General features: G+C 41.3%; 1 protein-coding gene across 3 annotated transcripts in view; it reads right to left on the bottom strand.

Annotated features, from left to right (window-relative positions):
- Positions 1 to 941: 941 nt before the first annotated feature.
- Positions 942 to 21,509, bottom strand: part of OAT (ornithine aminotransferase) — a 30,677-nt gene continuing 10,109 nt past the window's right edge. For 2 of the 3 annotated variants that reach the window (XM_074959195.1, XM_074959196.1), the window contains exons 3-10: positions 14,639 to 14,863; positions 14,429 to 14,524; positions 9,714 to 9,841; positions 7,838 to 7,960; positions 5,987 to 6,115; positions 4,301 to 4,414; positions 3,123 to 3,267; positions 942 to 1,835 (exon numbers count right to left, since the gene is read on the bottom strand). In XM_074959195.1, coding sequence (XP_074815296.1) covers positions 1,675 to 1,835; positions 3,123 to 3,267; positions 4,301 to 4,414; positions 5,987 to 6,115; positions 7,838 to 7,960; positions 9,714 to 9,841; positions 14,429 to 14,524; positions 14,639 to 14,863 — 1,121 coding nt within the window. In that variant the 3' untranslated portion in view covers positions 942 to 1,674. The remainder of the gene's footprint in view (positions 1,836 to 3,122; positions 3,268 to 4,300; positions 4,415 to 5,986; positions 6,116 to 7,837; positions 7,961 to 9,713; positions 9,842 to 14,428; positions 14,525 to 14,638; positions 14,864 to 21,509) is intronic. The other variant, XM_074959194.1, reaches the window with a different exon arrangement.

Raw genomic sequence — 21,509 nt, 5'->3', positions numbered from 1 at the left:
CATGGGCTCCGCCGACCCGGGGTTAGACTGTGGATGGATGGCTGCCTCCATGAGGAGAATTCTGTCTCTTCTCGCGATCCTTAAGGGTCCTCGGCCGAAACCCCTTGCAAATGCAGCATTTGTCTTTTTGGTGACTCCCGCTGAGGCACTTCAAACAAGAAGTGTGCGGGTCACTCTTCGGCATCAACTTCCTGCAGACTTCACATGATTTGAACCCTGGCAACCGAGGCATGCCCTGGTGTTGGGGAACAAAATGGAGGGGGGGAACCCCCAACACGGAAACGTAGAGAATCTACTAATAATCTAACTTTATACAGCTGACAGTGGGACACTGCTAAAGGCGCTTGCAAAAGCGAGAGAAGTTCCAGCTAGCCATCACCAGCGGTAAGAAGGAACTGAGGGGGGGGTTGGGTCGGGTCAGCAGGGCCCTATATTGGGTGCCAAGAAGGCACAACTTCAGGGGTCGCCTAAGCCAACCCTCTGGGTACTGCTAGGGGAAAAATCTTCCATCTCTCTTGCATGCGGCGCATACACACCTGATTGGAATTGACATGAACAAGCACTCAAAGAAGGGAGACTGATTAACCAGGACCAAGGAGTATCCTCGTGAAAGATTAGCAGTGACTATCACATGTGCATGTTTAACACTATACCCAGCAATTTCCAAAAGGCAGGAAGGATTAGAAACACTAGTCCTGAAGGAAAGTAAAGCAGAAACCTCCAGTGTTAAGGTGGCTGCAAACAGATGGGATATTCATTAATATCAAGGAGCTACTTGGCCACAGCTACTAAGAAAAGTACTTGTAAGGTTCAAGTTAGACTAATCCTTTTTTAATACATTGACAGTTTTAATTGAACATGGACATTTCTTAATAGAAGATGTATTTATTTTAATGTAAATAAACATCAAATTATAGATTTTTATAAATTTTAGAATGGCAAACCAAGATCTGTACACTGATTGGTTTCACAATCTGTAAAACAGAACACTGAGATCACATTCTTGAAAACAATGTCTATTATTGTCATACATTCAAGAGATTTTACATACAGAGTATAAGCTGGTCCGTGACACATTTACCAGTAGAACATCCAGTTTATCAAACCTTTATGGTTAGATGCCTTTTTATAAATTGCAAAAGAAGAACAGAAAAATTATGCTATTCTTGATGCTTTGAGGATGGGAGCCAGGATTTCTCGGCATGACAACCAGTAGCGTCCACAGCAAGAGATTGAGTCCTACAAGTACTGCATCAAGCGAGATAAAATTCCAAATACAAAGCTTTGTGCAGTTATACAAAAGGAAATGTTTATTATTAAAATATGTGTAAATTACACATTAAACTTTGGCTGAGACCTTCAGCAATTTAAGAGATGTCTACATACAGACTCCTGTCAAGAAGTTTAACTTAAAGCATACAGTACATAATTGGTTGAATATAGCTTCACTTCTTCATTTGCAAATAGTCACAAGAGATTGGAAATTTCAGAGTCATGATTTACCTTCTTCTGATCCATTAAAATTTAAATACCTAAACATAACTAAGTTTTAGAAGTATAAGTCCTTTAAGATATACGGGAGTGGATGTTTGCTTTCAGAGTGGGGTCTTTATAGCACATCTTTCAAATGCATCTGCTAGTTGACCCAAGGTGATGTGCTGAAACAACATGTCTTCAGAAAGACAGAATGGTTTTATGAATGATTTCAATGCACTCTCTGATTTCATCCTCCTTGATCACAAGTGGGGGTGCCAGCCTGATGATATCACCATGTGTGGGTTTGGCGAGAAGTCCATTATCACGAAGCCGCAGACACACTTTCCAGGCATCATAGTCTAAAGCCAAAAAAAAAAATTATGCTACAGCATATTAAATGTCACCATGTTAACTTGTAGTGTGTGGTACCAGACTGCAGCCTCTCTGCTGTCTGGCAGTACAGTAATTAGATTACATACGCAGTGTTCTTTATCTTAAATGGAGTAGCCAGCTATGAGCTACTTCCCAGGTAAATGTTAGGACTGCACACATGGGACAGTGGCATATCCATATTTTATCTCCAGCATAGGTTTTCTGCTATTCTGCTACTGAGAACTTGACACAGAAATAAGATACAATTTATTCTGGACTATATTGGCTAGATATAAAACAGACAGGAATGGAGAATCCAAAAGTTTTGTCCTCCACAAAACACATATCCCTTGCTCTGATGAGATTACTATCCATCTAGACCCTCTCCTCCTTCCCAATCACTGTAATTTTTAGGTGCCCAGATGCTAAAATCTACATATAAACAAAGTGGAGAAAGAGAGGAGGAGGGCTGAACAGAGGTTACAAATAAGGTGCATATGATATACCTAAATCAGTGCATTAGGTCTTAAAACTACCAAGGTAACTGCAGTATTTCCCTGCAGCACTTTACCACAGAAAGCAACAGGACCAGAATCAGCAGAAAAAATTAATGAGAGCATATGACAGCACTACTCTGTATTCTGCACTGGCTTTTAAGCCACTTTCAGGTGCAACTCAAGGTGTTAGTCCCTGGAAACTGATTTTTCTCAGGGGTCATCTCTTCCCCTCCCAATGCCTCATTGTACTCATTTGTGACACTTTACCTCTTTATTCAAGGACTGACAACCTGGGAGCACAGCAGCAATGCATGCTAATAGTGTGCCTTCAACTCTAAAAGCTATTCCCTCTGTGTGTGGCTGGGATTGACTTTCAGGGCACAGTACAAACGACATCTCTATCTGTTCCATCCAGTTTTGTTTGGGCAATTAGCTGGGAGGGTGTTTATTGACAGTGATAAAGATGTGTGATGTCTGTTGCCCATATTGGTTTGATAGTTTAGCATTTGTCATGTCTGTGGGAATTTACAATGCTTGATGTGACAAACTAACCAGCTTTTTCTGCTTGAAAGTACACACACTAGAAGGGAAAAGTATCTCTTGTCAGAAACATACAGTTGTGTGGAGACACTGCCACTGGAGAGTAAGATGAGTTAGCCATGATTTGAAACCAAAGGTGCTGTAATTAACTCATCCTCCATTTCATGCAATATCTGCAAGTCAAGTTAAAAACCTGTCACTCACTTTGGCTTTGCAACTGGTTGAAAGTTTTCTTACCTTTAGTTTCACGGATAACAATAGCATTTAGTAATCCTTTTCCTCTTACACAGGTCACAATGTCTGATGGAGTCTTCATGAGCTCACTTCTTAACAGGTTGCCCATTGCTTCTGCATTTTCACTTAAGCTTTCTTCTTCAATCACCTAAAAAGAAGTTGAAGCTGAAGATATCTGAAGGGCTTTTTGGTTGTTTCAGTCTCTCTGCTAAGGTGGAATACACCATACTGGTACGTATAAAAATGAAATATATTACCAAGTACAGCACTTAGTTTTGGGGTACAAAAAAACATATCTGCTAGAAAAATCATGGTGGAAGCTGACCATCCAAGCTGATTACTGTACGTTAGGAGTCCTTAATACTTCATGCAGACAAGCTGTGGATTGCTCTGAACTTTTAATCTAAAGTCTGCCTTCTTTTGCCTGTTACGTTCACTTTTTTTTTTAAACTCCACACAAGCAGGTGGACACTCTTCGAAGACACAATCTATTAATCCATTAATTTTCCTGAATCTATATACTGGACAATACTTTAAAAAAAAAAAAAAAAAAAGCTTCATGATTTAGTGGGAAACTTACATTAAATAATTCTTAAAACATGGATTCCTTGACATGATATTGTAACATCTGTTTTGAATTGTGACACCACAGATGTTTGATTAAACTAACTTTATTAGTGTGTAGAAGGATGTTAGTCTATTATAATGACAAAATTTAGAAGCTTTTTTATTAAAAATGGCATAGGAGAATGTTATTTTATTAACTCCAAATAATGCCATTGAAATATTTGGTCTTCCACTAGACAAAGCTGATATGTAAGGCATTATCATCCCCAACTTTTTTCTATTGGAATATTTAAGAATTTTAAAACAGTAAAATTAACAGAAAGTAGATACATTTCTAGCAGTTATTTCAGAATGTGTGTTGTAACAGTCAATATATACAAATTATAGTAAGCTACCATCAGTTTTCCATTCCTATCTAAACCTAGAATTCAAATGGACAGCACCACCAGAAATGCTGCTTATTTAGTAAAACTTTGAAGTCATTATTCTCCATTGTTTATACACATCGACTTTTGCTAAAGTGTATCATTGAAACATAAGCAATTTTCCATTCTAACCCTATCAAATTTAACGTTGTCCCTGGAATTTCAAAACCTTAGCTAGAACCTACATACCTCAAGTGCTGCCATAGCCACACGGCAGGCTAACGGATTTCCTCCGTATGTAGATCCATGTTCACCTGGCTTAATGGTCAGCATAATTTCATCATCACACAGTACTGCTGATACCTAAAGATTGGGAATGTCCATCAATTCATTTGCATATATGTAATGATCAAAATAATTTTACACTTAGACCAGACTTTCTTCAGTACCTAGAAATTGGTAGTTCTCAATCTGCATAGTTTGTTACGAACATCCACATTCCTGTATAAATTCCACATCTACAGATCTGTATAGAAGGAGAGGCTGTCTAGCAGTCCTATGGCACAATATAACTAAGCTTGGAAGAATTAGATTTATATCAGTAAATGTTAGTAAACATTGATTTCACCATGCATACACAAACTGATGAAACAGTATTTTCAGTGATAATAGCAATATACAGATAGGCAAAGAAAGAAGAACTCAGCTTGAGAACTCAGTTTGATGTAAGGATATTTACTTTGACATAATGTTGGCAATTTGTGTTTTAATAGTTAAAAAGCTTTAACTTTATGAATCAATGTCTACTGTCATTAAATAATTGTCTAATCCCCCATTGTCTGATCCCTTCCATAATTTCCTGCAACTGTGAAAATTTAAAAATAAAAAGATAAACTGAAAAAAGCTTAAAAATAAACATTGAAATTATAAAAAATAATAAAAGAACAAATTCTGCCAAGTCTAAATACAACCCACTTAACTACACAGGTACTGTATAATGTCTTAGTAGATATGAGAAGCACTTTGCATTGTTTAGCATTTTGGGGGGATTTTAATATTCAGTATTCTGATTAACAGCTCAGACAGAGCTCCAGTTAGCAGTAATGCTTAATTACTGGTTGTAGCTTTCCTACTCAGCAGGAATTTCATTACATTAGAGCCATTTAAGCCAGTTCACATAGGCATTCTAGACAACTAAAACAAGATCAAGACTAATGCTCCCTCAGAAACAAATCTTTAACAGAAGCCATGTGTGTGTGTGTGTGTGTGTGTGTGTGTGTGTGTGTGTGTGTGTGTGTGTGTGTGTGTGTGTGTGTGTGAGAGAATTTTCTTCAGCTTTCAAAGTTCATTCAGCTCAGCACAGAAATAGCAATGAAATAGCTCTATGAGAATAGGAGCATAGAATGATTAGTACTCTGACACAGAGCAGAATCCTGCCCTTAACATTTGATAGTTACAATTGTTAAGATAACATTCAATGAGACACAAGTGACATACTGCAGTACTTTGAATGTCAGAACCACAGTACCTTAAATCACCATCATAAGAACTAGGATAGTTCATACCGTTTATACTAATTTGGAAGCCAATCCTCCAAAGAACAAGTCTCAGTGGTTGGCTTGGAAGATGATAGCAAATGGCCCTGCTCTTTTGGCAAGAATACCATTAGTCCAATCATTAATATATAGTGCTTACTATACTAACAGTTGGACAAGCAACTAATAAATTGTGTATGTCATGAATTTCACCTGTGTTTCTAGCAAGTTAGGGTATCTGGTTCAGAGTACCTCATAATTCTGGAAGCAGTTATTCCTATATGTACATCACCTTCCCAAGAATGCCACATATCAGACCAATTTTACATTTAGTTTGTGACAACACAGTCTCTCCAATATGAGCGGTTAGTTTAAACTGAAACAGTGTTTTGCTACTTACAGGATATAAGCCACCAGAAAGGGCCTTTCCAAGGAGCACCAGGTCAGGTCTCACATTTTCATGGTCAACAGCCAGCATTTTCCCAGTTCTAGCTAAGCCAGTCTGTATTTCATCAGCAATAAACAGAACCTTCACAAAAATTCAACAATGAATGACAGTTTACTCAGATATCGAATTAAGATTTAGACAGACTGATCTTTCAGAAAGTTAACACACAACATAGCAAAGTCACCCCAGTATCTGAAATATCTGCCAACTAACCTACATCAAGCACCTTTCTTTTGCCTCCGCAAAACTCCTGAAAACCCATTGTTTCCATGACACACTGACTGTAATTACTGCTCGACGTACTATATGGTAATTTTTACATTAAGACTTGTTTAGAGCAGACAAGAATTCTATTCTACATTTAGCAGATTCCACATTGTTATAACACCTGAAGTTCTACAGAAAATAGTTTTACAAGGGGTAATATTTTCAAAAGCCCTCATCATCGGTCTAACTCTACTCCCACTGAAGTTAATTCAGTGACTGCAATGGGAGCAGAAGCAGGCTAATGCTGAGCACTTTTGACAGCCCTAGGTAGTAAGTCTGTTGGTCTTGTAATAAAATAGATTACAAACACTACCATCTTAAATTACTTTATCTGGAGATGCAACCTATAGTCACGTTGCTGCATGGAAAAATGCTCAGGGAGGAGGAGGAAGAAGATGACAGCCTAAGGAGAGAGAAGCATTGACTATGTCTGGAGAAGGAGATAATTGTGTATTATGCATGAAAATCTAATTGCTGGTATTATATTTGTCCTCACTTTAAAAAGAGAGGGATTATGGAGCAGATACTCCACTATGAAGAGGATGCATTGTTTGGGTTTCCGTACAAAATGGTTGAACAGGGAGACCATAAGACAATCACTGTCAGGCAAAAGAGACTAACAGAGGCATGTGGGATATTAATTTTAATTAAGTGCTTTACAGAGGCCTAAAGTAGTACTAGCTATGCATTAATTTTTGGACCACTCTCTTATGAGCTTCTGGAGGAAACCAGAATTCCATGTGCATCCTGATCCCAAATGATGTTATCTGGATGGCAGGATCTGCAATGGCAGCAGTTGTCTCATTGAGTCAATTCACTGAGGGGATAAACAGACAATTCCAATAATTTGAGAGAGTGCATCCACTTATACCACTGATTAGCCTGGCCCATTGTGTATATACGAAATGCAGATCCGGGGTTGGACGCAGTCATGAGTAGCTTGCACCAGTGCCAGTGAACTTTGTCAGTTGTGTTATTTGAAACCTGTCCATTACATGGATAATTAGGAGGTATGCCTCTGGCACCAAGAGACTGAACACAGCTTTTGGCTTGCTAGCATTATTCCTCAACAGCAGCTATATTTCTCGAGGCACAGAATTAATTAAAAAAAAAAAAAAAAAAAAAGGACAAACTCAAATGCTTTACACTTCCATTTCATCTTGACTACTGTTAATACCATGACACACTTGATTTTACTCAGACACATCATGTTAGATCTAGCCCGCAAATTTTGATTCCCATCACTGTGAAATTTAAGAAGTTAATAATTAGATAACACACTAATGACCTAAGTATTAACTACTACCGCTCCAAAATACTGTAATGGCTTGTCATGAAGAATCTGAAAAAGGCACTGTTAGGCAGTCTCCTCATTCATGCTGGAAGAAAACAAATGGTTTAATAATACACGAAGGCCTCAACATTTTGACTTAAATGCATCAATTATTTACAAGGGCCTTACAGGCCAAGAGTCTGGTAAATACTCAACTTTGGCAGGATGTATTTTAAAGTATTTAGCTCAAATGAATTACTTACATTGTGTTTTGTGCAGAGCTCTTGCACTCCTGGTAGATAACCTTCATCAGGGACAACCACACCTGCTTCACCTTGAATTGGTTCAACCATGAAAGCTGCTATGTTTGGATCCTGAAGTGCACGCTATGAAGGACATGTGGATTGAAAGGAGGAAAAAAAAAAAAAAAACCATTTACTGAAGTTAATCATGGAAACAGATGAATCCCTATAACAGAACCTAAATCTAACCCGAAATTTCTACCTTATATAAGCATTTTGGGTCACATTAATAATGTATTTTAACATTTATTGGCATGAAGGACTAAAGGCTAGATTTCAGTCTCCAATACCTAAGCATACATCACCATGTGCCTCAAAAAATTAGTCTGTTTGCATGCATAAGAGACTAGAAGCCTTAAAAGGGGTTGGGCACCCAGACAAGTGGCTTATCAAATCAGTTAAACGTATTAACTTGGTTAACCTCTTGTGAGAGCTCTTGAGAGAGAAAAGCAATTGAACAATAGTAGCTCCTGGATCTCCTCACAAGAATGGAGCCATTCAAGTGCAGCTTTATCATTCCATAGCAGGGTCTGCAGACACGTAAACACAGATTCAAGCCTTAAAAGTTGGAGGAAACTCAGAGACTAAGCATTCATAGAGGGGTTTTGCTACAGCTTTTTCAATAAGCTTTCCCCCATAAGGGTAGAGACAAGGTTAGAACTGGCAAGATTTGTCAGCATTAGGAGAAGTTTTCTTAAGCAAAGACCCAAAAATTGCCAGTATGAGATGCTTGCACCTCAGCCACCCAGAAAGAGATAGTCAGAGCCTCCCATTAATAACACAACCAATGTATGTTTATTATCAGAGAAAATAAGTATGAGTTTATGTTACAGACCACAGCTCAAAGCACCTCCAGAACCTGAACGAAGTTGATTGAAATCAGATAAAAACAGAGCTTCCACCATGAAGGAAGATAGTCTATCCAATTTTGAATCATCTTATCCTCAAAGCAACTAAATACTGAAAAACCTTTGTTTCTGTAAGAATTAAGTATGTAGTCTCAGTCGAGTTCTTAAGAAACAAAGATCTCTACCACATCAATCTCCACCTCCTCTCCAAATCACTGGCATCCTTGTTGGCACAGATACCAAACTAACCTCTCACCCCTTTAAGCGTTGTCTCCAGATCATGGCTAAAGTATATGAGAAAGGCAGATGGTAAAGCTTGCACCTCACTGAGCTTTACTTGTGTTATGGCTAAGTGGAAGCCTTCAGTCTCCGAGGCTATTAATCCAGCATCCTATTAGCACTAAGATGCACTTATTTATTTGGGCTAACAATCATAGGTTGAGTTTTGAGGTTGTCAGCTCTCAAACACTGCAGGGCCAAGCTTGGCCAGTAGCTTGATGGGAAACCTCCCAAGAAAACCCAGGATGCTGCAAGAAATGGTGCTGGCACTTCAGTTAAGTAAGTAAAACACCACCCCAGAATGGTTTTAGGGGACATTGTGCTATAGGAAGTGACTTACATTCAAATGTCAGGCCTAATCATTTGGCCATTGAAAAGCCATTTGTCAGAAAGGTAGGTCAGGGTATTGGGACTAACATCGAAGTTTCAATTTTTGCATTTATTCTGCCTATCCAAATTCCTTCTGCAGTTACAGATATACATGATACTCTTCACTCATGTCCTGAGCAATCTACTGCAGCTAGTATAATTCTCCCTTTGGGTTCTAAAATGAAAACCGCAAAAAAAACTAAACAAGTACAAAACATTATATTTTTTAGTCAAACATTTGTTCCAAGGATAAACCATGTTCACTTTCTTTGCATCAGAATTTACTATACCTACAAGGAGAGATTAAGAATGATATTTTAGAGGAAGATATTGTGAAATACCTCAAGAGCTGGAAGGTCATTGTACGGAATTACTTCAAAACCTGGCATAAATGGTCCAAACCCATCATAACTAGTTGGATCTGTAGAGCTAGAGATAGCAGACATTGTTCTGCCCCAGAAGTTCCCAGCTAGAAGGAGGGGGGGAAAAAAATAGATATTTAACACTTGTAAAGGCATTCAACTGTAGCACTTGGCCGACAGAATTATTATATGTTTTCAGCTATGAGATGGTTAGAATCACATAAAGAACACCAGTCAGCCAACAGTCAGTATTGGTGATGCGGCAGCAACCAGACTTCAAGCTGGTTGATTTTTATTTTTTTAAATGAATTATTTAATTTCTGAGGCCCTTTGCTAATTTATGATTTACAAAACACACTAAGACTATTTCTCTCCCCATTGCTATATGAAAGGCACCAGAAACAAAAAAAAAAAACCATGCCACATCACCCACCAACATCACAGGAGAAAACAGACTATGCAGGAGAAAAAATATTATGCTAATTTTTAAATTATATACAGAATTAGGGGAAAACATTGTTTAATTTTTGAGATTAACTCAAGCTTTTTAAATGCCACGTATTGCACTAAGTATACTATCATCAGTCTTTACAAAAGGAGCAAATGCTTGCATTTACATTTTCTGTTGTGCAGAACAGCTTTTGCCATAATTACTTGGTTTCAATTTAGCTAAGCAGAGCAGACAGAATATTTTCCTCATCTGTGCTAGTTCATTCAAAGTTAAGAAACCAACTGGGAACTGAAAAAGCAAGAAAGCTTGATTTCCTCTTCCAATTTATAAATCAAAATCAGGTGGGAGAGGATGAGATCTACTAATTCTAAGAACTTGAAAGACATGGGGCAAGATTTACAAAGGTAATTAGGCACTTCAGTGCCTAACCTCGTGGGATTTTCAAAAAGCAGAGAGGCAGGTAAGGAACCTGTTTAGTACAGGGTAACCAGAAACAAATCTGTCAATCCACTAACTACTGATAATGCTTCTTTTGTTTAATAAAAGAGTTTTTAAAACAAAATATTTTTCCTATGTACCCAGCACATTTAGGTAGTTTTATTTAACTAAAAAAAAATGCTGTTATACATTATTTGAATTCTAATTTCCGTCCGATTCAGCTTGACACAAGTCCTGCATTGAAAAAAAATCACCTTGTAAATAAGAAGTGCTTCATTCACCATTTTCTAATGTAACCCCTGCTTGTAAAAAGTAACAATCAGAATGTATGTTAAAACATATAATTTCTTTAATAAGTGTATAGATATAATGTATCCTTCTCGTTACCAAAAAGTAGTACCAAATATACTGCAAAGAGTACATCTGGTTGCAAATCAACATGTTTTAATAGTTATACCAACAAATGAGATTGAACCTTTCTTTCTGAAAATAAAAAGTAAAATGCAAAACAAGATTAAAATAGATTTAAATCAAGGTTTCCTCCTTGCTGACTTAAATGATAATTAAAAAAAAAATCAGTGACAAAAATTAATCCACTCTTTGTGCCAATTTGCTGGTGTAAAGGGGCCATAAAAGTCAGCTGATTTAGCCAGTTAGGAATCCTGGGGGAAATCCCCAGGTGCTGTAGAGCTCATAAAGCCAGCTGTAGACAGCCTTCCTTCTGGTCCCCAACATAAGGGGCATGGCCAGAACCACCCCTGCACTGCAGCAATGCCTGAGCTCTGAAGACCCCTTGGATTGTTACAGCAGCCATGTTACTATAGTGAGACACACATACACGATCTGTAACCTTGGTTACTACAACTCACGCATCTAGGATCAAAGCACCACACAGCAAAATAAGTTTGAATTGGTACAACATGCCACAGTTTGTCTACTTAACACTACATCACCCTAGTGCTCTGCTCTCAGGTCCCCTATCCAGTACAAAATCCACCTTAAGTACTCTGCCATGGTGTTCAAAACCCCCAAGAGGGCTGGCCCTAGCTAGCTGGACACTGTCTCTACAATCCCTCCACAACACTTACCTCTCACAAAGAGAGGGATTATTTCTATTTTAGATAATTTGCAGGTGCTAAGATATTATGATGGGGAATTCATATAAGTAGAATATGCCCCTCATGATGGGAAAGTACTTGTTAAACTGCACTATTTAAATACTGTAAGTTAAAAATATATGAAAAAAATCAATTGTTTATAACTTCCACGCACTCTGGCATCTGTCTCTTCAGAGGACAATGTATTACTCAACTCCAGACTTTAAAAAGCATTTATAAACTTACTTGCATTCAATTAGGCTACAAAAGCATAACTATTGATTAGAGCTGGGCGAATAACAGATTTTTCGGTTCACTGGCAATTCTGAAAAAATAAAAAAAATGTTTGTTTTGGGTCAAATGAAACGTTTCCTTCAACCAAAATAAAATGTTTTGTTTAGATTTCAAGCATTTTTAATTATGTTTGGGGGGGGAGGGTTAAATAAAGTTAAAGGGAAATCTGAAATGGAAAGTTGTTTACAAAGTGTCAGAACAAAATATTTTCATTTTTACTGGATTTTTTTTAAGGTTTTTTCAGCTGAAACAATTTGATGAAATTGACATAACCTTGCAAAATGTTTGTGCCACTGAATCTGCATTTTTCACCAAAAAGAGTTGTGCAAAAAATTTCACCCATCTCTACTAATGATTCAAAGGTTTATGGTTTAAGCACCATGTGCACCAAGTGCCAGAAGTAGTCTTGACAACTGCAGTAGTAGAAAAGTTTTAAAAGATAAATTTAACAAAATCACTGCCTGACATTTTAATATTGTTTTAAAACAGCATTCTGTGACCAAAGGGAGCCAAAGTTCAGTAATTATAGCTATACAGAAACGAGAATTTTTTACGCTATGTATACACTTTTCTCAATCACAAGTAACATGTCCCTGTTCTGCTTATAGAATGCATTGTGCATTAGAAGGTAACATCAGGCAATTCCAGCTCCCAGTATTAACTCAAGGTTCCTGTTATAGTCACTACATAATCAAGACTGTATACAACGTAGTTTTATCGCCGAAATGGCAACTCCTGCCACATCTGGTATGAAAGCCTCATCCCAACTGCTGGGATTTCTATGCTGAAGTCTTGAACTCTGGGTTTAGCAGCCATTTCAGAAACCTCTAACTTGTTGGAAGCTGCATGAAGATGACAGGTAGGCTTTGGAGAGGGTGAGGGCAGCAAATATGGTTTGTGCTTTAACACATCAGCAGTGGTATCCAGGGGCTGTGATGTAGCCTCATAAGAGGCTGACTGCCTCCCAGTGAAAATTGCTACCAACCATGCAGCTGATTTTAGAAAAGTAATTTTAAAAGTGTGTTAAAAAAAAAAGCTTTCATTTTATTGTAGACATACACTGAATATGTATCTTCTATAATATGGAAAGGAAAACTGAAGACTTTCTACCTTCCAGGACCTGAGTTCATAGTTCTTTTGCCCCTGCAACAGATGACATCACATCACAAGCACCTAATAACAAAACAGGGAACTATATTCATTGTCTTGTTGATACATGGAGTATCAACTTTTGCCAAGAAAACAGTATCCTGAACTCTGAATGGAAGGCAAGAAAGAATTAATTTTCAACTCCTGCTTTTAAAAAGTATTTCTATTAAGACAATATATGTTATTTATATTACATGAATCTTTTAAAAATTCCTGATAATCAGTTGGGATCGGAGATAGATTTAAGATATTAAAGCTTAATCTATTTCACAACCTACAACTGACCTATGTCAGAGGGTAGCTGGCCCTCTGAAGGGGTCAAGAGCTCAGCCTACCACTGATAGGTGCCATAAGGGGGAATGAGGTAACTCGGGTTCACTTGGGACTAATTAGCACATTGAGTAACTGGGAGACAGTTAATCAGGAGGGAAGCACCTAGGCATGATAAAAGGAAATCTACAGCCAGTGCAGGAAGCTAGGAGAACAGAGGCTCCTAGGAGACGAACAATTCCCAGAGTGCACAAAGAGAAAGCTCCTATAGAGAAGGCTTCTTGGGGGGCAGAAGGTGAGAGGGGCTCACCGGCAATGGGATAATACTCCTGGATGGAAGAGTTTCCAGAAGAAAAGGACTATGAATGCTAGATCTCAGAGAAAGCTGGCTCCCATGAACCACTTCACAAGGTAACAGCAGAAGTCCTAGATTAAAGGAATTATATGCGGTCCTTGAGGTTCAGTTGCTGTGGGGAACCTTGACCCAAGAAGCAAGACCCTTCCCAGCTAGCACCAAGAAGCCCCTGACTCCAGAAGAGGGTTCTGTGTGACAAAGGCCTTGCAGGTAAGGGACCTTGAACATAACTGGGGTGGACAGACTAGGGTTGATTTAGCCCCTCCTCCCTGCAGCTAGAGATACTCAGGGAGAGGCCTAATTCATGTAATGTTCTGCCTTTGGGGTTGAATAAATTAGATCCTTGAAGGGTGCTGTCCAATATACAAGCTTCAGTGGATTTATTAAAACCTTCATTTGGGAAAACTGAGGCAGAGATGTAACAGCAGCACTGCACTGAGCTGCCAGGGGCACTCACAGGTAAAGGCCGCCATTACAACCCAATTCAATGAACGGGAGAGATTCGGACATTAAAGATACTATGGTGTAATCATCATACCCTAGGAGACTATAGTGTTTTAGCCTATGCTTGGGGTTCTATTATGATAGGGCATCTTCTCTTCTCCCCTGAAAAACAAGCTCTTATGAGAACTTCACGTACCTGCAAAAATAATCTTTGCTTTGTATTTTGGAATTCCCTTCACAGTGTATGCCCACTTGCGAGCCAGTTTACAGGCAGTTTCTCCAGCTTCCACCCCTAAAATAAAGAACCATATATGTGCAATTTGGCCACTTGTAATTTTTGTTCCTTTATAAGAGTAACTCTTTTACATGTAGGGGGTAAAACAGAGACGGGAGGACAGTACTTTACCTGTGTTCATTGGAAGAACTTTGCTGTAGTTGAACATTTTGGTGATATACTCTTCATATTCACCAAGTACATCATTGTAGAATGCCCTAGAGGTAAGGGTCAGTTTCTCAGCTTGAGATTTCAGAGCTTCCACAATCTTTGGATGACAGTGACCTTGATTCACAGCACTGTAAGCACTCAAGAAATCAAAATATTTTCTGCCTTCTACATCCCACATATAAATACCTAGAAAAGTTTAGGTTAGATGAGTACATGAGAAAAATGAGGCCATCGGTAAACAGTACAAGCTACAGTTACAAAACAAAAATGACCTGGGGTCTGGTATATATGGTATTCTAGCAATTCCTTAAAATGTGAATGCCTGGTGGGTCTGCCATACAAGCTCCTTGACTGGGAGTTAATATCTTCACAAGCCACATAATGGGTGTCAGACTATTGCAGCACATAACCAATGCCCCAACCAGCACTCAAGTGCAGAAGCACTTCCATAGTGGAGCTGTTGCTCCATGAAGCTAGACAGGCTTACACGAGTACTGCTTTCTACTCATATCCCTCATTTCCCCCATGTTGGAGTCCTGGAACGATAAAGAGGATTAAACTTGGAAGAGGAGTTAAGTATAAGAATAGTGATAGTCTTAATAATGGGATCCTGCAATTTTCCCACTCAGAACTGGAGGCTGACAGTTTTCAAGTGAACTATCAAAATGTGTTCGGCATGGGTAAGCAAACTGACTACCACATCATCTTAGTGGAACAACAGTTAAATACACTGGAAAAATTTATACTTTTGAACCTGTGAACCAGAGAAATCAATGTAAGAAGACCTTGAAACAAGGTTAAAGAGATGGGCAACTTTAAAATAATAGTGCAGTTGATTTCACAAATGGGACCAGTATACAAACACCATCACATGGATCCAACAAGCTTCATCATATTCACTGTTGAATTGAAACTGTGTGCATTAATAAGCTAACTGAAGGTAAGAAGTTGCTGCTAGTTTGACTTCTTAAAGGTGAGGAAAAATGTCCATGCAACATCTTCCCAGCAGTTTTTGCTCTTCCACACACCACAACCTAATTAAAAACATCCCCCTTTCAAACACAAATTGATTCTGTTGCTTCTACATACATATCTTTGACACAGAACCACTTCAACCCCTTTTAGGAATTATGGGAACCATAGAGAGCAGCTGAGTGATTCTGTCATCATATATGCCAAGTGACACTTGATCAACCAAGGGCATGTGTAAGAGGTTATTGATTTTTTGTTTGTTTGTTTTAAATTACAAGTGAGCTGACAAGATTCGTTCCATTTCTCTATGGTGTTTAAATACAGTAACTTTATTTACTGGAGTTGGTTTGTTTCCTTATTCAGTACCATATTTTGTTTCAATATTATACACTCAAAGCACTCATGGTAAGAGAAAAGAGACTTATGTCCATACAACAGTTATGATGATCTGTAATTAGCTGGAGCTACTCTAAGATATTACAAATCCACCCCCACCCTAGGGTTTTCTTATGATTTTTCACTCCAGCACTGGGACTTTTCCCCACCCCCTTTTCCTAAAGGGCTGTGATCTTCCAGCAGCTTTTCCTTAGCTGCTTGCTGTATCTTACCCAACCAGGAAATTGCTTCCTCCTCCCCTTTCTCTTGGGGGGGGGGGGGAAGGAGGTCGTCATTAGCATTTTCACTGACACTCAAGGCTTTAGTAGGATTCTCATCCTGTCTTAAAGAGACAGTTAGTTTCCACAAGTGCATCAGGAATAGCATTTTGCAAAAGTGGGACCTGGATTGACCATATCTTCTGTCACCCCCTCACTATCCCCAAGAGGTCAGTTGTGTGACTGCTCCCCTCCAGGAGATCAGTTACACAGTTCCCTCTTAAAACCTGAGCCACAGGTTGGGTGCCTAGCTGCACAGAAGCTGACCCAACGTTTCTGTCCTGGGCAACCTCTTTCCCCACACACACACCCCCATGTAATCAGTGAGGAGACATTCTTGTACCCCCTACTAATTCTTTTTCAGCTTCCTCCTCTGGGCCCCCATCTAAGGCACACACCTCTGCCCTCTAGAGTGGGATGTATCCCCTGCTCAGCTGTAAAGAGCTCACAGATAACAGCCTGAATAGTTCTTTCACGGGCAGGCACTACACACCCCTCCCTTCCTGAGTTGGGTTTGCCTCACCCACCACAGTGGTTTCTACGATTCCATCACCCACCTCTAGGCTTCCCTCTAGGACACATCTCCCTTTGCCTGGGATTGGTGAGTATCCGAGTGCGTGTTTGCTGAGTGAGTATCCGTGTGTGTTTGCTGGGAGGGCAGTTTGAAAGCCCGAGTGAGTGCCTGATTGGGTGGTAGCCTGCAGGGGGCAGGTACTGGGGGTGTCTGTTTGTTTCAGGGAAGCCTGGCTGTTTAAAAATAGCCAGAGCTCCGCGAACCAGCTGAGCAGCGGCGAACTAGCAGAGCAGCACACAGCAGGAGTTTGCCTGGGAGTTCACCTGGGGTGAGCCCGGTGAGGCTTACATCTTGCCAGCTTCTCTGAGGAAGTTCATAGTAGGAAGGTGATATGGAGGGGGGTGGGGGGGTTCAGCTGTTACCTGCACAGGATGTGCCATGTTTGTCTTTCTTCCACAGGACAGAAGCGAATTTGTCTGTACAAAGTGCAAGCTAGTATCCATATTGGAAGAGAAGATCGAAGGTCTGGAGCAGCAGATATCGACCCTGCGTTGCATACAAGAATCTGAGGATTTTCTGGACAAAAGTCAGGATATGCTTCTACGGGCACAAAGCTCTAAAGATTTAGAGCAAGTTGCACAGTGGAGCCAAGAGGCCAGTGAAGAAGCTTAGCAACATGTGACCTCCAGAAGAAGTAGGGGGAATGTCCAGGTACCAGCAACGCAGACACAGGTAAGTAACCGTTTTCATGTTCTCTCCACAGGTACCATTGCGGAGAGTGGACCAGATTATACGTCTGGGGGGAGAAAGCAGAAGGAGACTCTGCTGGTTGGAAGGCATGAGATGCGCTGTCCTGAGGTTGGGGGTTCCACGACCACCACTCCCAAGAGAAGGAGGCGGGTGGTGGTGGTCGGGGCCTCTCTCCTCAGGGGGACTGAGTCATCTATCTGCCGCCCTGACCGGGAAAACAGAGAAGTCTGCTGCTTGCCAGGGGCTAAGATTCACGATGTGACGGAGAGACTGCCGAGACTCATCAAGCCCTCGGATCGCTACCCCTTCCTGCTTCTCCACGTGGGCACCAATGATACTGCCAAGAATGACCTTGAGATCACTGCGGACTACGTGGCTCTGGGAAGAAGGATAAAGGAGTTTGAGGCGCAAATGGTATTCTTGTCCATCCTCCCCGTGGAAGGAAAAGGCCGGGGTAGGGACCATCGAATTGTGGAAGTCAACGAATGGCTACGCAGGTGGTGTCGGAGAGAAGGCTTTGGATTCTTTGACCATGGGATGGTGTTCCGTGAAGGAGGAGTGCTGGGCAGAGACGGGCTCCACCTAACGAAGAGAGGGAAGAACATCTTTGCGAGCAGGCTGGCTAACCTAGTGAGGAGGGCTTTAAACTAGGTTCACCGGGGAAAGGAGACCAAAGCCCTGAGGTAAGTGGGCAAGCGGGATACCGGGAGGAAACACAGGCAGGAACGTCTGTGAGGGGAGGGCTCCTACCTCATACTGAGAATGAGGGGCCATCAGCAGGTTATCTCAAGTGCCTATATACAAATGCACAAAGCCTTGGAAACAAGCAGGGAGAACTGGAGGTCCTGGTGATATCAACGAATTATGACATGACTGGAATAACAGAGACTTGGTGGGATAATTCACATGACTGGAGTACTGTCATGGATGGTTATAAACTGTTCAGGAAGGACAGGCAGGGCAGAAAAGGTGGGGGAGTAGCACTGTATGTAAGGGAGCAGTATGACTGCTCAGAGCTCTGGTATGAAACTGCAGAAAAACATGAGTGTCTCCGGATTAAGTTTAGAAGTGTGAGCAACAAGAGTGATGTAGTGGTGGGAGTCTACTATAGACCACCGGACCAGGGGGATGAGGTGGATGAGGCTTTCTTCCGGCAACTCGCAGAAGCTACTAGATCGCACGCCCTGGTTCTCATGGGCGACTTTAATCATCCTGATATCTGCTGGGAGAGCACTACAGCAGTGCATAGACAATCCAGGAAGTTTTTGGAAAATGTAGGGGACAATTTCCTGGTGCAAGTGCTGGAGGAGCCAACTGGGGGGGAGCTTTTCTTGACCTGCTGCTCACAAACCGGGAAGAATTAGTAGGGGAAGCAAAAGTGATGGGAATCTGGGAGGCAGTGACCATGAGTTGGTCGAGTTCAGGATCCTGACACAGGGAAGAAAGGTAAGCAGCAGAATACGGACCATGGACTTCAGGAAAGCAGACTTCGACTCCCTCAGGGAACTGATGGGTAGGATCCCCTGGGGGAATAACATGAGGGGGAAAGGAGTCCAGGAGAGCTGGCTGTATTTCAAGGAATCCCTATTGAGGTTACAGGGACAAACCATCCCGATGTGTCGAAAGAATAGTAAATATGGCAGGCGACCAGCTTGGCTTAACGGTGAAATCCTTGCGGATCTTAAACATAAAGAAGCTTACAAGAAGTGGAAGATTGGACAAATGACCAGGGAAGAGTATAAAAATATTGCTCGGGCATGTAGGAATGAAATCAGGAGGGCCAAATCACACCTGGAGCTGCAGCTAGCAAGAGATGTTAAGAGTAACAAGAAGGGTTTCTTCAGGTACGTTAGCAACAAGAAGAAAGTCAAGGAAAGTGTGGGCCCCTTACTGAATGAGGGAGGCAACCTAGTTACAGAGGATGTGGAAAAAGTTAATGTACTCAATGCTTTCTTTGCCTCTGTCTTCACGAACAAGGTCAGCTCCCAGACTGCTGCGCTGGGCAACACAGCATGGGGAGTAGGTGGCCAGCCCTCTGTGGAGAAAGAGGTGGTTAGGGACTATTTAGAAAAGCTGGACGTGCACAAGTCCATGGGGCCGGATGCGTTGCATCCGAGAGTGCTACAGGAATTGGCGGTTGTGATTGCAGAGCCATTGGCCATTATCTTTGAAAACTCGTGGCGAACGGGGGAAGTCCCGGATGACTGGAAAAAGGCTAATGTAGTGCCAATCTTTAAAAAAAGGAAGGAGGAGGATCCTGGGAACTACAGGCCAGTCAGCCTCACCTCAGTCCCCGGAAAAATCATGGAGCAGGTCCTCAAGGAATCTATCCTGAAGCACTTACACGAGAGGAAAGTGATCAGGAACAGTCAGCATGGATTCACCAAGGGAAGGTCATGCCTGACTAATCTAATCGCCTTCTATGATGAGATTACTGGTTCTGTGGATGAAGGGAAAGCAGTGGATGTATTGTTTCTTGACTTCAGCAAAGCTTTTGACACGGTCTCCCACAGTATTCTTGTCAGCAAGTTAACGAAGTATGGGCTGGATGAATGCACTATAAGGTGGGTAGAAAGTTGGCTAGATTGTCGGGCTCAACGGGTAGTGATCAATGGCTCCATGTCTAGTTGGCAGCCGGTATCAAGTGGAGTGCCCCAAGGGTCGGTCCTGGGGCTGGTTTTGTTCAATATCTTCATAAATGATCTGGAGGATGGTGTGGATTGCACTCTCAGCAAATTTGCGGATGATACTAAACTAGGAGGAGTGGTAGATACGGTGGCAGGTAGGGATAGGATACAGAGGGACCTAGACAAATTGGAGGATTGGGCCAAAAGAAATCTGATGAGGTTCAACAAGGATAAGTGCAGAGTCCTGCACTTAGGACGGAAGAATCCAATGCACCGCTACAGACTAGGGACCGAATGGCTAGGCAGCAGTTCTGCGGAAAAGGACCTAGGGGTGACAGTGGACGAGAAGCTGGATATGAGTCAACAGTGTGCCCTTGTAGCCAAGAAGGCCAATGGCATTTTGGGATGTATAAGTAGGGGCATAGCCAGCAGATCGAGAGACGTGATCGTTCTCCTCTATTCGACATTGGTGAGGCCTCATCTGGAGTACTGTGTCCAGTTTTGGGCCCCACACTACAAGAAGGATGTGGATAAATTGGAGAGAGTCCAGCGAAGGGCAACAAAAATGATTAAGGGTCTGGAACACATGACTTATGAGGAGAGGCTGAGGGAACTGGGATTGTTTAGTCTGCGGAAGAGAAGAATGAGGGGGGATTTGATAGCTGCTTTCAACTACCTGAGAGGTGGTTCCAAAGGGGATGGTTCTAGACTATTCTCAGTGGTAGAAGATGACAAGACAAGGAGTAATGGTCTCAAGTTGCAGTGGGGGAGGTTTAGGTTGGATATTAGGAAAAACTTTTTCACTAGGAGGGTGGTGAAACACTGAAATGCGTTACCTAGGGAGGTGGTAGAATCTCCTTCCCTAGAAGTTTTTAAGGTCAGGCTTGACAAAGCCCTGGCTGGGATGATTTAATTGGGGATTGGTCCTGCTTTGAGCAGGGGGTTGGACTAGATGACCTCGTGAGGTCCCTTCCAACCCTGATATTCTATGAATCCCTATGCACCCTAGAGCGAGGTCTGTCCCTTGCTTATCTACAACCTGCTGGCAGCCAGCAACCTGGACAGTTTCCTCACTAACAGGCAATACACTCCCCTCCTCCCTAGAGGAGATCCTGCCTTTAGCTACTGAGCAGGAGCTGGCCTAAACCACACCCACCCCTGGAAGCATACTGTTTAGCACTGCTTCAGAGAAATTAAAGAGACACTCCCACAGCAGTTCCTGGGACTTCAACCTTTCCCTCTGGGAGTCCAGCATAAAATTTCTCCTTGACAGCCCGAGCTACACAGAAGAAATCATTCCCCAGTAACAAAGCAAC

Source organism: Natator depressus, chromosome 7 (genome assembly GCF_965152275.1).
Source record: "Natator depressus isolate rNatDep1 chromosome 7, rNatDep2.hap1, whole genome shotgun sequence".
Classification (NCBI taxonomy): Eukaryota; Metazoa; Chordata; order Testudines; family Cheloniidae; genus Natator; species Natator depressus.
The sequence above is the reverse complement of the archived record's forward strand: the minus strand, read 5'-3'. Positions and strand labels throughout refer to the sequence as shown.